The following is a 14,843-nucleotide window of genomic DNA, read 5'->3' as shown; positions in this document are numbered from 1 at the left end:
GTGTGGAAAATTAAGTTACCCATCATTGTGATGCATTTGTATGCAAGGGGAAATTAACATAGGTCTTGTCCTTGAGGAAGATCTTTTATTATTATAGGGGAGATAAGATATATCCATAAGAGAAAAATGAAATCCAAGGACAGATGAATTACTATATGATGATGGTCTGTCTTCTCATTAGATCAATGGAGGAATGTGGTAATGGTGATTTTTTTTTTTTTAGCTGAATTTGAAAGATGGATAAGCTGTAGGTGTTGGGGATGAAGTTGGAAGGCATTGTCAGTCATGGGAAGTAGAATGCGGTTGCCAGATGGGAAAAGTGAGGCTGCTGGTAGAGCAGAGAGTCTCTTGTCCAGTGGGAATAAATTCAGAAAGGTGAATCTGATCAAGAAGGGCTTGTGAGAGTTAGGGATAGACCACGTTTAACGTGAGACTTTGGAGCAAGCATGCTAATAGGGTGTAGAGTTCAGTACTTCAGAAAGCAAGCTGTGCTTCTGGAGTTCTGGAGCTTAGGCCGAGGTGGTAATGATGTCACTGGGATTTGTTTAACTTTCTACAACACTTGAGAATCACTCCACACACTCTTTAGCAGTTTTGTGAATATTACTGTTTGAGTATTGTATCCATCACTGTTTTGTAGAAATTACTGTTTGAATTAGAATAGATTTGCAGTATCTCCAGTGGAAAGGGACATTCAAATGTAATAAAACTTAACTCTGTTAATTACTTTGTTGTGGAGTTCTCTAATTTTAAAGTCTAATTAAGAAGTTAATAGAGATTCTTTTGTCACACCATGAACTATTTAAAAGCTGAACTGTATTTATGTACATTTTGTCCTAAGACCTACATTCATTCAGGCTCACAGGAAATTTAATTCTTAAACAGTGAGCTACATATTCATTTTTCACTTGTTCTCCCAACTACTGATTTTCTTCATACAGCTGAAATAATTTCAGGTATCACTTCACATCCAAATACATTCTCCCAGAGCACTGTTTGATTGACACATGGAGAAATAGGTAGTCAAAATTACTCACTGAAAAAAGTTAGCTGAATAAAGTATAACCAACTCAGTGTTGGTTTCCTGTTTAAATTTTTCTGGTTCTATCATGATTTTTATTTCCCTAAGTAAATTGGGCTTTCGGTTTCTGTTGGCTACCTTATATGCTTTAAAAACCTCACTTTTCAGCCTTGCTCCTTAGCCTTTCTCAGCCAGGGTTCCTGGAAAGAGTTCAATTTAAAGGAAAATTATTTGAGGATTCATCTTCCAATCTTCAGAAGGGCTGACTAGGATATTCATTACTACAATGGATGTATGGGACTGAATTCTCTTGGAAGGCTGCTTCTCTTAGATTCTCTTGACTTTCCTTTAAACCTCTTTTCTGAGCTCCCACTTAACCTACAAAAATTGCTTTGGGAAGTTCTGGGTTGGAATTCAGACCAGAAAATGTGGGTTAACAACATAAGTGTTTCTATTCTATATCAGATACTTTTCATTTGTTCAATACAGCTTATTTCTCCTAATATTTGTGATCATTAGTGATGATATTCTGTACTTCTTTTAAAGACAACAGTGCTTTCTAAAACTTTTCATTTTCTTTTTATTTAAAAAGAAAGAGGTCTTACATCTAATGCCGGCCAATAATCACTGTGAGACCTGGTTTGAAGCCGTGAACCTGGAACTCTGTCTGCCGTGTGAGTGGCAGAAACACAGGTACTTGAAGCATCATCTAGAATGCGCATTAGCAGGACACTGGATTAGAATCATGGAGACTCAGACCAGGAATCTGATATGGAATGTGAATATCCTAAATGGCAGCTTAACTGATGTACAACACACCTACCCTGCTTCTAATTCTTAATCACTAAAAGTTTGAGTGGCTCTTAAAAAAATGTTATTTCTTTATTTGGGAAGGGCTATAGAGAAAGGAAGAAAGACAGTGATTGATCTTCATTTGCTAATTAAATCCCCGGACGACTGCAACAACCAGTACTGGGCCATGCCGAAACCAGGGCTTTTCTCCCGTATCCCATGTGGATACGGAGGCCCAAGCACTTGGACCATTCTCCCGTGCTTTCCCAGGCGCATTAACAAGGAACTGGATTGGAAGTAGAACAGCCAGAATTGGAACCGGCACCCATTTGGGATGCTGGTATTGCCGGTAGCTGCTTTACTCCCTATACCACAACACTGGCCCAAGCTACCGAGTTTCACACATTCACACAGCATCCCATATCAAGGCACTGGTTTATGTTCCAGCTACTCTGTTCCCTGTCCAGCTCCCTACTAGTTTACCTGGGAAAGCAGACGAAGATGGCCTAGGTATTTGGGACCTTGTTACTCACATGGGAGACCCCAGAGTTATAGGCTGCTAGCTTTGTCATAGCAGTCTGGGGGAGTGAACCAGCAGATGGAAGATAAACAAATTCTGTCACTCTCCCTTTCAAATAAATAAAATAAATACTTAAAAACATGAAAAGAAATGAAGCCACAGCGAACTGAATCATTTGCATTCCTGTACTGAGGTACTGTATGATATTATATGTGAAAAATGATTGAATATAATTCTAAATTGTTGGCATTCTGCAGGTCTACTAGTTGTGTAGAGAAGATAGGATATGGTCCCAGATACCTGCAGGACACTGTAAGTATCGTGTGGAACTTGAACAGTAGTTAGAAAGTGAGATAAGCAAATAGAGCATGCTACACATGTAAAAGATACTAAAAGTCATTCTTACAAGGTAGACTATGCAATTTTGTGAGCATTTGTATTTTTTTTTTAAAATATGAGAGAGGGGCCCGGCGCGGTGGTGCAAGTGGTAAGGTCCTCGCCTTGCACGCCCAGGATCCCATATGGGTGCCGGTTCTATCCCGGCAGCCCCGCTTCCCTTCCAGCTCCCTGCCTGTGGCCTGGGAAAGCAGTCGAGGACGGCCCAAAGCTTTGGGACCCTGCACCCGCGTGGGAGACCCGGAAGAGGCTCCTGGCTTCGGACTGGCATAGGATCAGCCGTTGCACTCACTTGGGGAGTGAATCATTGGACGGAAGATCTTCCTCTCTGTTTCTCCTCTCTGTATATCCGCCTTTCCAATAAAAAATAATAAAAATAAAAAATAAATAAAAATAATAAAAATAAATCTTTAAAAAAAAATATGAGAGAGAGCTCCTATCTGATGTTTCACTTCCCAGACGTTCACAGCTTAGTGCTGACCTCAGTGGGATCTGCCAAGTATCTACAGCGTTGAGCTCTAATTCCTGCCTCTCAGAGTTTACCTTAGTAGAAGGTCGGAGGTGAGACCCTGAGGCCAAAATTGAATCCAGGTACTCTGATGTGGGCATCTTTTTTTACGATTTTTTTTTTTTTGAAAGGCAGATTTACAGAGAAAAGAGAAAAAGATCTTCCATCCACTGGTTCACTCTCCACAGGGTTGCAACAGCTAGTTTAGCTAAACAGGAACCAGGAGCTTCCTCCAGGTCTCCCACGTGGGTGCAAGGTCCCAAGGCTTTGGGTTGTCCTAGACTGCTTTCCCAGGCAACAAGCAGGGAGCAGAATGGAAGTTAAGCAGCTAGGACAAGAAGCAGTGTCCACATGGGATGTCAGTGCTTGCAGGTGGAATAATAGCCAATTGAGCTCTTGCATCAGCCTCATGGGCATTTTAACTGCTACCTTGAATGCCCATATCCATTTGTAATTTCTGAGATCATTAACATAGCAGAACAGATGACTTGTATTTTATGTAAAATATCGGATGTTTTCCAAAATATTGTACTATAGCTCCACTCATGTAGGAAGAAATGAATTGTAAACCAAACTCTTGCAAATATTGTTCTGATCTTTCTTGTGGTAGTATGATACAGAATTACTTTTTCCTACTCGAAAGTAATCACTGATCCCCATTCATTGGAGATTTCCCTGAAGCCATGCCTTTTTTTTTTTTAAAGATTTATTTATTTTTGTTGCAAAGTCAGATATATACGGAGAGAAATATCCTCCATCCGATGATTCACTCTTCAGGTGACTGCAGCGGCCAGTGCTGTGCTGATCCGAAGCCAGGGGCCCAGATCCTCTTCTGGGTCTCTCAACACGGGTGCAGGGTTCCAAGGCTTTGGGCATTCTTCTATTGCTTCCCAGGCCACAAGCAGGGAGCTGGATGGGAAGTGAAGCTGTCAGGATTAGAACAAGTGCCCATTTGGGATCCTGGCACATTTAAGGCAAGGATTTTAGCTGCTAGGCCACCGGCCAGGCCCAAGCCATGACTTCTTACACTGCCTAATTGAAGATACCGACTGGATAAGTGACATGAATGCTGAGGAAATGAGTGGTTTCTTCTGCAGAGGAGTGGAGTGGGGTTTGCACACGTGTTCTGTGTACCACATACCTACAGTGATATTCCATCAAGACTGCTTAATGCCACTGGCTGTTCCTCAGGCCTGTCCTCTCTGGGGTCTGCACTGAGGAAACTTCATTCTACCCTATATCCAGACTCTGTCTTTCTTCCTTTAGTACAGTAGGGCTTTTGGTGTATTTCTGTCTTCCTTTTTTCAAAAATTACTTTGTTCATTTCTGGATTATATAAATGTAACAGAGCCAGGGTTAGTGACAAAGCTGTTCATACACTTACATCTTTTTTTGGTTTTCAAAAATTGTAATTATTTTGAACCATCAGAATCGCAGAGAGAGAGAGAGTCTTTCTCCCATTTCCCACATGGCTGCAACAGCTAGCATTGGCCCAAGCTGAAGCCAGGAACTTTATCTGGGTCGTCCACATGGGTGGCAGGAATCCAAATCCTTGGGCCATATTCCAGTGCTTTTCTCGGCCTAGCAGCAGGGAGCTAGACCAAGAGTGGAGCAACAGGGAATGAACCAACACCTCTGTGAGGTGCCAGTAGCACATCCAATTGGGGCCGCAATGTTGACCTGTAACAGATTTTAATTCTTTATTTTAAAGATTTATTTTTATTTGAAAGGGAGATTTATAGCTCAAGAAAAAGAAGGAAAGAGATCTTCCAATCACTTGTTCACTTCCCAAATGGCTACAACAGCCAGAGCTGAGTTAATCCTAAGCCAGGAGCCAGAAACTTCTGAAAGATCTCCCACAAGGGTGCAGGATCCCAGTGACTTGGGCCATCCTCTGCTGCTTTCCCAGGCCCTGACAGGAAGCTAGGTGGGAACTGAAACAGGAGAGGTATGAACCAGCGCCCTGTTGGGATGTCTGTGTTTGCCTGTTGAGCCATGGTTGCTGACTACTAGATTCTATTCATATAAAGATAAAATTATTTGAAGTGTCTGTTTTCATCAGACCAAAATACACATTTTGTTTTTCAAGTATAGCTTGTTATCTCATTGGCTCAAATAAAGATGTCATACACAATCAGCTTTCAAATGTATTTAATACTATAATATAGTATTATTTATGTTAGTACATGTTTGAGTCTAATTTTGTTCTTAAGGAAGCCAGAACTATTTTTCTGCTCTAAAGAGGTTCTGTATTTATGGAACACCAGCTTGAATTGTCTTCTCTCTCTACTTAGGTGTTTTGGCCTCAGTTTATTTAGGGTAAGTTTATTTCTAAGTTTCAGAACGCTGGTAAAACCAAACTGATATTTCCATATTACCAATTAGCTCAGCAGTTACCGCTTCACAAGAATTTATCCTTTAACTCATTAAAGCACGAGTTAAGGACAGTGTTACCTACATTCACATGGGAGACCAAAAAGAAGCTATTGGTTGCTGGCATTGGAGCAGCTCAGCAGTCTGTTATGGCCACTTGGGGAGTGAATTGATGGATGGAAAGTCTTCCTATCTCTTTCTCCTCTGTATATCTAACTTTTTTTCTTAAAAAGATTTATTTAGTTTTCTTGGAAAGTCAGATAGATAGACAAGGAGAGACAGAGAGGAAGATCTTCTGTCTGATGATTCACTCCCTAAATGACTGCATCGGCCAGAGCTGCACAGACTGAAGCCAAAAGCCAGAAGCTTCTTCAAGGTCTCCCACACTGGTGCAGGGTCCCAAGGCCTTGGGCTGTCCTCAACTGCTTTCCCAGGCCACAAACAGGGAGCTGGATGGGAAGCAGGACTGCCGGTATTAGAACCAACATCCATATGGGATGCCGGTGTGTTCAAGGTGAGGACTTTAGCTGCTAGGCCATGCTGCCAGGCCCAACAATTGCATAGTTTATTCTCCAGAATCTTGCAGGATTCCAGCCTTATAGTCCATTAAAATGTTCAACTTTTCTGGCCCATTTCTTCATGTTATTGCTCAATTAGGTGTTCCCATCCACGTGAGGTTGTTTTTTGTCTGTCTGAAACCGTGGTTTAACTTCTATTTTGTTTACTAGAAAGTGGGAGAGAGAGAAAGAGCACATGCATATTCATCTACTGATTCACTCTACAGATGCTCCCAATGGCTGGGGCTGAGCCTGGTGAAACCCGGAACCAGGACCTCAGTCCTGGTCTCCTGCAAAAAGTTGTTTTAATTCAATTTTTATAAAAGATTTACGTATTTTTGATTGGAAACTCAGATTTACAGAGAAGAGAGACAGAGAGAAAGATCTTCCATCTGCCAGTTCATTCCTCAGGTGGTCACAACAGCCAGAGCTAAACCAATCCAGAGCCAGAAGCTTGTTCTGGGTCTCTCATGCGGGAGCAGGTCCCAAGACTTTAGACCTTCCTCTACTGCCTTCCAAGACCACAAGCAGAGAGCTGGATGGAAAGTGGGGCAGGTAGGACACGAGCCAGGCCCAGACTGTGTCAGTTCTGTAAAATGGCTTTTTTTAGAGAGATTTACGGTGACCTACTATGTGCCAACCACTGTGCTAGCTACTTGTAATAGGAGAATGAATAAAGTATGGACACTACCCTTGAACAGCTGCAAGTCTGGTAAGCCAGATGTCTGATTCAAACAGGAAATGTAAAATAATCTAGACAGTTAGTGATGGCCCAAAGACTTGGGTTTCTGCCACCCACGTGGGAGGTCTGGATGGAGTTCCATGGTCCTGACTTTGGCCTTTCCCAGCCCTGACTGTTTTGGGCATCTGAGTCATCAACCAATGAATGGAAGGATCTCTGCTTCTGTCTTTTCCTCTCTCCCTTTTATGGTTCCTTTCTAACAGATTCTGTGAAAAACAAACCATGATGTGCTGAATCCTTTATTTATTTCTGTTAAGGTTCATTTCTTGCAGTTATAAAGAGAGGAGGAGAGACAGAGCAAAAGATCCCCCATCCACTGATTCACTCCCCAAGTGGCTGCAATGGCCAGAACTAGGTTGATCTGAAGTCAGGAACGAGGAGCTTCTTCCAGAGCTCCCACCTGGGCGCAGTGTCCCAAGGCTTGGGGCCATTCTCGACTGCATTGTCAGGCCAATAAACAGGGAGCTGGATGAAAAGTATAGCAGCTGGGACATGAATCGGCACGTATGTGTGATCCTGGTTTGTGCAAGGTAAGGATTTAGCCACTAGGTTATCGCACCTGGCTGAACATTGTTTATTTTTAATGTACCTAACAAAACTGTTCCTTTAATAAAATTTCACATGGTTTTGAGTTTCACAAAGTTTAGACATCCTTTTCATTTTTGCTTATACTGTCTTACATTGTTTTAGATAGATAGCGCTTCTTAGTAAGCCACTTTTTGAGATTCCTGTATTAATGGACAGAGAGGAATGAAGGACAAGGGCAGTGGTATTCCCCTGGAAAAGGAGGCACAGTCCTGGTTTAAATAGGACAGTTCTGGTGTTTCTGAAGCATCTTGACTTCAGTATCACAACCTCAGAAACGCCTTTGGGCCTCGTGCCTGCTGTAAAAGAACCTGATGCTAAGGAACTGCTCTTGGCCTTCCGCCTGATTCTGATATTCAGATCCCTGGCTTGCAGTTCTCCCCAGCATTTGAGGTCACATTGAAGTCCCCTTAATTCTTTGTTTACATCCACTCCACTTGTCAGAAACTAGAGCCAGTTAAGAGTGCTATGCAGCAAGAACCACTCTTATAATTAAACACTTAGTTTCAAGTATGGCTTTTTTCTGATTAAAGAGCTGAGTGCTGCTTGTAAAAATTCAGGCAGCCTGGAAAACCATAAAACATACAATCTCACCACTCAGAGATAGTAAAAATGAGATATTTTCAACTTTATAAACAATTTTGGGAGGAAGAACATATGCACAGCCTGACACTGTTATGGTACACAATTTAACAGTTTTAATATATATCTGTTCACAGGGGTTTGAAAGCATCACCACAGTTTTAGAACATTTTCATCGCATCAGAAAGAAAACCTGTACCCTTACGGCATCACTCATCCCACTTTTATACCCCCAATTCCTCCATATCTTTGAAATCTGATAAATCTTTTAAAAAAAACAAACAGATGATGGACTGAGAAACGTGTTAAGACTTGTCTGTGAAGCCTAGTGTGGATGAAGTATCCACAGTTTGTCAGCTGTTGGCAATTCTTACATTTGCATGTAAGTTGGAGGGAGAATTTATAAGGAATAAAAGAAGATGAAAACTAGATTGTACAAAGGATCTTAAAAAGTTTATCTAAAGTATATATTGTGAATGATTTACAAAGGTTAATCTTGACTTTAATTTTTTTTTTATAATGCCTTTGGAATCCAGTTTACTGCTTTTGATTCTAAATGTCTTCCAGTGAAGTGCCCAGCGATATGGTTGGTACTTGCTGTTTCTTTTTTCTCTACAATTCATACTGTATCACTGTAGCATTGCCTTCTAATCTGGATACTTCCAAACACAAATACATTTACTTTTGCTCTGTCAAAAATGTTTAGAGCAGAGGTTTTCAAGTAAGGTGGAAGTACCAGAAAGCCTTCAGGAAGGTCACAATGTGGACACCACTAATCTGGATCCTTGTACTCAGTCACGAATCAGACCAGTTTACAGAGCGTGTAAAAGTCAAACCCATATATAAACCAACTCATTTTCTCATTTAGTCCTGGGATAGGGTAATACTGAAATGTGTGGCATTCTCTTTTCAAATTGCACTGGGAGTAGCTGCTAATAGTGCAAATCTCTAATGTTAAAAGCATGAGAGTGCTAAGTGTCTCCTGTAGTCATTACAGAGTAATAAAGTGCAGTAATGCTGATCAAATCGTAGTAATTGCTGTTTTCCACCACTAACCTCTTGCCTATGATTTTTGTATTTCCCTACTTGTAGCAAACACCTGATTGTACAGATAGCTCAAGGTGGGGAAGCTGAAAGGATGGCAGTTGGTCGTTCCGCACATACGTTAGCGATAACTGAACAGGCAGGACAGACTACTTTGTTTTAACCTCTCTAGTTGATGCTTTCTTTGGGGGACCACCCTGTATTGATTTGGTAACTTAGGGATGTCCTTTCCTGGCTAAAATGTAAGGTACATGGAGCACATGCACTAGTCCTGAGGAATTGAAACACCTGGCAACTGAATTTAGCCAACCTAGAGGATAAACATTCTTTCTCAGTTTCTCCCCTTCTTCCGTGTGTGAGGAAAGAGTTAAATTGATATCACTGCTAAGCAGAAAGTGCCTCGTACATGCGGGGGGGGGGGGAATGAATAATTTAGTATGTTCGGGAAATGCAAACTGCAGTAGAATTCAAGCACGCTTATCAGAACTTAGATCAATATTTTACTTGATAATATGAAGTGAAAGTCAGTGGGAAGAAAATGCTTAGAGATACCAAAGCTGTAACATTGCTTAATAGTTACAGTTATGAGAAAGATTGGAATTTCTGAATTGAAAATGTTTTGTCTTGCGCAGTAATGATGGTTTACCTGCATTCTGACAATTGTCAGGTGACTTTCTGCCAACGGGATTGGTAATGGGATGTGGCAGTTTCTTTGCTGTCAGAGACGAGATGATTTCTCAGGTTTTTCTTGTAAGTTTTTTAAATTGTCCTTTTTTTTTTTTCCTCTTGAAACATGAATTTAAGAAACTGAAAGGTAAAACCTGAAGTCTAGCCATGTGTCTGTTTAGTAAATGTTTATGAAATTAGGCACTTACAAACATTGAGAAGATAGATTTTTAAAAAGCAATTTAAGTTATAAGCATGGAGGTTTTTCTGATTGTTTATTTTGGAATGGTCTCAGCTTGGGAGACATTTCGTATGTATGCCTGTGGTATTGCTCTCATGTTCGTTGTTGTTAACATTGTGCATGCGACTTAGTAAATGGATGGGGTGGTTGGAATTACTTGGCAAAGATTGACATTTATTAGACTTATTTGTGTTTGGAGATATCTGCTCTATGTATTATTTTTAAAGCAAGACTTAATATCATTAAGTTAAATATTTCTAATAAAATTATTTTGATTACTTAAGACTTACTTCACGTGTATTTCAATATAAATTGGTTGGGTTCTGATTCCACTGAAATTTTTTAGTTAGTATGAGTGGTACTATTTTAAATACAGTTTCAGGGGAAAAGCTAAGAAATTGTCTTGTTTGCCTTTATGTGATTTTTCTTAAGCCAGAATATTTTTAACCCATTAACTGTTTCTTGGTTAATATAGATGGGAAAATTTTTTTTTTCTGGTGCTGAAAAGAATTTCTTGAGGATTTTACAGAAAGTTATTGATGTAAAGTTTTTTTATATATAATTGGTAGTAAACAAAGTATATTTTATATATTTTTTGCCATCTCAATTTTGATTGTCACTTTGGTTTTAGATTAGTATATCCCCTTTTCATAAATTATCTTCTCATTGAGCTTTTTTGAATGTAAAGAATTTGCTTCATTGATAACAAGCTAAATTTTATGTAGCCTAAATAAATAGCTATTTGTGATCACTTGTTTTTAGTAAGATGTTTTGTCAAGTTTGTATATGTATTAAGGAAAAGTAGAACTAATAAAATGTGACTTGCTAATATATAATATCTTTTTTTTTCAAAGTGCAAGACAGATATAATAATACTTTATTCAATAAATATAAAACCCCTCGAATTGCAGGGGGCTATTTACAGTATCTATGGGCTTGTCCCAAATAGAAGTGAGTTAATCTTATGCATATCCTACAAACTGTTTTTCAGATACGGTTCTCCTGCAGAAGGTAGATTTCATGAAATTGACCTTAATGGCCATAGAACTTAATTTCTCAATCTTCGTCTACATTAACTTTTAAAATGTGTAACCCTAAGATGCAGATTGTAGTCTTTGATTGTTTAACTACAGAAATTATTAAAAATAGAAGTACATCATTCTGTGGCTTTTTATAGGGTTTTTCCATGATTGCATTCACAAAATTTTAAGAACTAATGTTTAAGAAGATACGTTTTTATTAAATTGCAGAGCTTCCAGGATGAGGATCTAGGTAGGACGTATGTATAAACACATTTTGAACATTTCAAAGCACCTTTTAGTTTGTGTGAAGTTCTTCAGATGGCCCCATTGTCCTTTGAAGCTTCTAACACCAAGGTGTCTGTTGCAGCCCAGAGCAAGGTTACTGCTACCCAGGACAGCACTAATTTGCGATGTATTTTCTGTGGTAAGCAACATTATGTTTACATTACTTTTTCAAGCTGTGGTACATACTTTCTTGCACATTTCCATAACTTTTGTTTCCTTAGGCCATAGTCTGGTTTGTGGCATTTGGGATATACAGCAAGCTATTGTTTTTATGTTGTGGTATTTGTTGTGGTTCATGTAGGTGATGGGTCAGCTTTTGAGTTGGCTTGTTAGTGAGATTTAATTAGAGTTAGGATCTTACAGCTATTTTTTCCACTATACTCAGTACAAATGAGAGGAGGTTTTATTCATTTTTTAACTATTTTGTTTGGGAGCAAGCTGCATTTAGAATATGAGGGAAAATTAAAATTCATCTAAATATGGTTTGAGGAATGTAACTTACTCGGAGGGAGCATTTGCTTAACCTGAATTGGTTTTAGGTGTGTGTTGTGAGGCATCTGTGACCTATAGCCTGCTTTGATGGGTTGATTTCTTGCTGACGGCCTCCTTTGCTCAGTGGGTTATACTGAATATAGGTTTACAGAGTTTTTTTCTTTACTCTTATATGTACTTGTGTGCACATGTATTATTTGCATGGATGAACTAGATGTGTGACTTACAAATTATAATTATGATCAAATTATAATCAGATGTTTGTACATATCCCTGTTCTCACACAAGGGGATACATATATTAGCTATATATATGATATAGAGAGGGGGTTACCTTGTGCACAGTTTTTTTTAGACTCCCTTATTTCTGAAACTCAATTTTTTAAAAAAAAAAGATATATTTATTTTTATTACAAAGTCAGAGAGCAAGATCATCTGTCTGATGATTCACGCCCCAAGTGATCACAACGGCCAGTGCTAATGGCTGGTGCTGTGCTGATCTGGAGCCAGAAGCCAGGAACTTCCTCCAGGTCTCCCTCACGGGTGCAGGGTCTGAAAGCATTGGGCCGCCCTCAACTGCTTTCCCAGGCCAGAAGCAGGGAGCTGGATGGGAAGTGGAGCTGCCGAGACTAGAACCGGCGCCTGTGTGGGATCTCAGCACGTTCAAGGCAAGGACTTAGCTGCTAGGCCACGGTGCTGGGCTCCTGAAACTCAATTTTGAAAACCTAAGTGCTAAAAGTGAGTTTTAATTATTGGAGGGCCCTCCCCCAAGTCATTTTGAATGCATATGTGCCCTTTTCACTCATGTGTTTCTTGACTGTGTTAGTTCATGAGAGAAAATTTGAATTTTATGTAAGTAGTTCAGCTGCATGTATGTGATTGAAAACTTTTCATGTGATTCCTCAGAATTACAGAATTTCTTAATAAAGAGAATTACTATATGAAATGTATATACTTATTGGGATAGGAAAAAAAGACTCATTTGTTGAAAAGACTAAGGTGTTTCTTTCTCACCTGAAGTTTCATTTCAGGATTGCCCCGTGTGACATGGTACAGTAATGAGCCTATTTTTTGGCCTTAATGTTAAGTCCCCACCGTGTCCTAGATTTCCACAGATAAACATTGCTTACTCATTAACTTTTATTTCTGATTTTTCTGCCTCCTCCTGGGGGTTCTTCCAAGCCATCTTTTGAACCAGCCATGAATAGTTATTGATATTTGTGTTATTAGGGCTCCCAGCTCATTTTGGAAACCTACTTAATGCTCTGTTAATGTATTTTTCCTACTAAATGTGTTGGGGTCCACATGTCAAATAATGGTTTACCCAATTGCAGAGAAAGGATTGATTTGACCCTAACCGTGTTGAATTTTCAAAGGTGTAAAAACATGTGTGTAAAAGTAGATTTCTCCCCATTATTTTTTACTGTGTGCAAACAATATAATTACCACTTTGCTAAGTTTAAACTTGACTGTATTGTGTATAGTGCCTATTTGTCTTTTAGTCCTGTGTTTCTTAAATAGTCTGTGAATAAGTGTGAAAGATCTGTGAAAAATAAAGTGTGACAGTGAAATGTGATTTAATCCAAACTCAGTGTTGAAGGCAAGACTGAAATGCCATATCTAATTTAGAGATTATCATTTCCTTCATTATAGGTCAGTAACATTGGCACAAATTTTTTTATTAGAACCATTCAGAAACTTTGCTATATATCTTTTCTGTTTGCCAGGACAAAGTAAGATCAACTATTCATTGTCTTTGGCTGTGATAATGAGACAGGGGGAAAACTAACTCTGAAACAGCAGTTCTTCAGGATGACATAGTAGAACAAAGTAGGTTCACTCATTTCTTAGCCTTGATTAATGTCTTCTCTCTCCCCACCCCACAAGAGCTGTTAATGACCACTTGATGCTTATAAACACTTAACATTTGCCCACCAAAATGGTTATTGGAAGTGTCTACTTTGTATTTTATGAAAACACAATGCCCACCTAAAACTATGATGTGCGGAGTCAGAGTTAAAGTATAAAAAGTAGAGCAGCAACTGCTTCGTAGTTGCTGCTTCTGTTGTGTATGGGGCGTTTGGCATTTCTCTCTCTTTTTTTTTTAAAAGATTTATTTATTGGAAAGTCAGATATACAGAGAGGAGGAGAGACAGAGGAAGATCTTCCATCCAATGATTCACTCCCCAAGTGAGCGCAATGGCCAATGCTATGCCGATCCGAAGCCAGAATCCAGGAACTTCTTCCCAGTATCCCACATGGGTGCAGGATCCCAAAGCTTTGGGCCGTCCTTGACTGCTTTCCCAGGCCACAAGCAGGGAGCTGGATGGGAAGTGGAGCTGCCGGGATTAGAACCAGTGCCCATATGGGATCCTGGGCGTTCAAGGCGAGGACTTTAGCTGGTAGGCCACTGCGCCGCGCCCTCGTTTGGTATTTCTTACCAGTTGTATAATACCTGTTAAGATGTTTGATGGGAAGAAAATGTGTATTTATGTACCAGAATATCATAGTTTATTTGAAACTCTAATAATATGTTTATACTTTTTAAGTACATATAAATTTCAGTGTACTAGTTATTGCAGTGTGTTTGACCATACTGATGAAGAAAAAACAAACACCACACCTGAATTAAAATAGTTGTGAGAAAATGCCAAGGGGAAGGAGTCTCTTCCTTCTCCCCATTGATGAAGTTTCTGGAAACGCAAGTGGTCCATGTGACGAGGAAGCTGTGAGAATTGGTCCTGGGTCAAAATTTTCCTTTCTTAAAAGTCATCCCTGAGATTTCCCAGCTATAGGCGTTAACTGTAGTAGATTATTTTATGATTATGGTATGAACCACAGCATTTTCCCCATATTCCCCTCATTTTAAAGACCTCTTTTCTGGATAGGTCTGCCAAACAAGCTTACTAAAAGAACCTCCCCCATCAAAAAAATTGGTTTTGTGAATTACTTGAAACTCGTGTTTTTTAAAAGCTAAGAAAATCAAGACTACATTGAAATGGTGACAAAACTACATCC

The 14,843-nt window shown here is 39.5% G+C and overlaps 1 protein-coding gene across 1 annotated transcript in view; it reads left to right on the top strand.

Moving 5' to 3' along the window:
- Positions 1-14,843, top strand: part of LOC121167464 (protein enabled homolog) — a gene marked incomplete at its 5' end in the record, with an annotated part of 68,400 nt that overhangs the window by 17,337 nt on the left and 36,220 nt on the right. Inside the window, one exon of the mRNA XM_040996882.1 lies at positions 11,417-11,473. Within this exon, the coding sequence (XP_040852816.1) occupies positions 11,417-11,473 (57 nt within the window). The remainder of the gene's footprint in view (positions 1-11,416; positions 11,474-14,843) is intronic.

This window comes from Ochotona curzoniae, unplaced genomic scaffold, assembly GCF_017591425.1.
Source record: "Ochotona curzoniae isolate NIBS_2020 unplaced genomic scaffold, NIBS_Ocur_1.0 patch371, whole genome shotgun sequence".
NCBI lineage: Eukaryota > Metazoa > Chordata > Mammalia > Lagomorpha > Ochotonidae > Ochotona > Ochotona curzoniae.
This window is presented reverse-complemented; position numbering and strand designations above follow the sequence as displayed.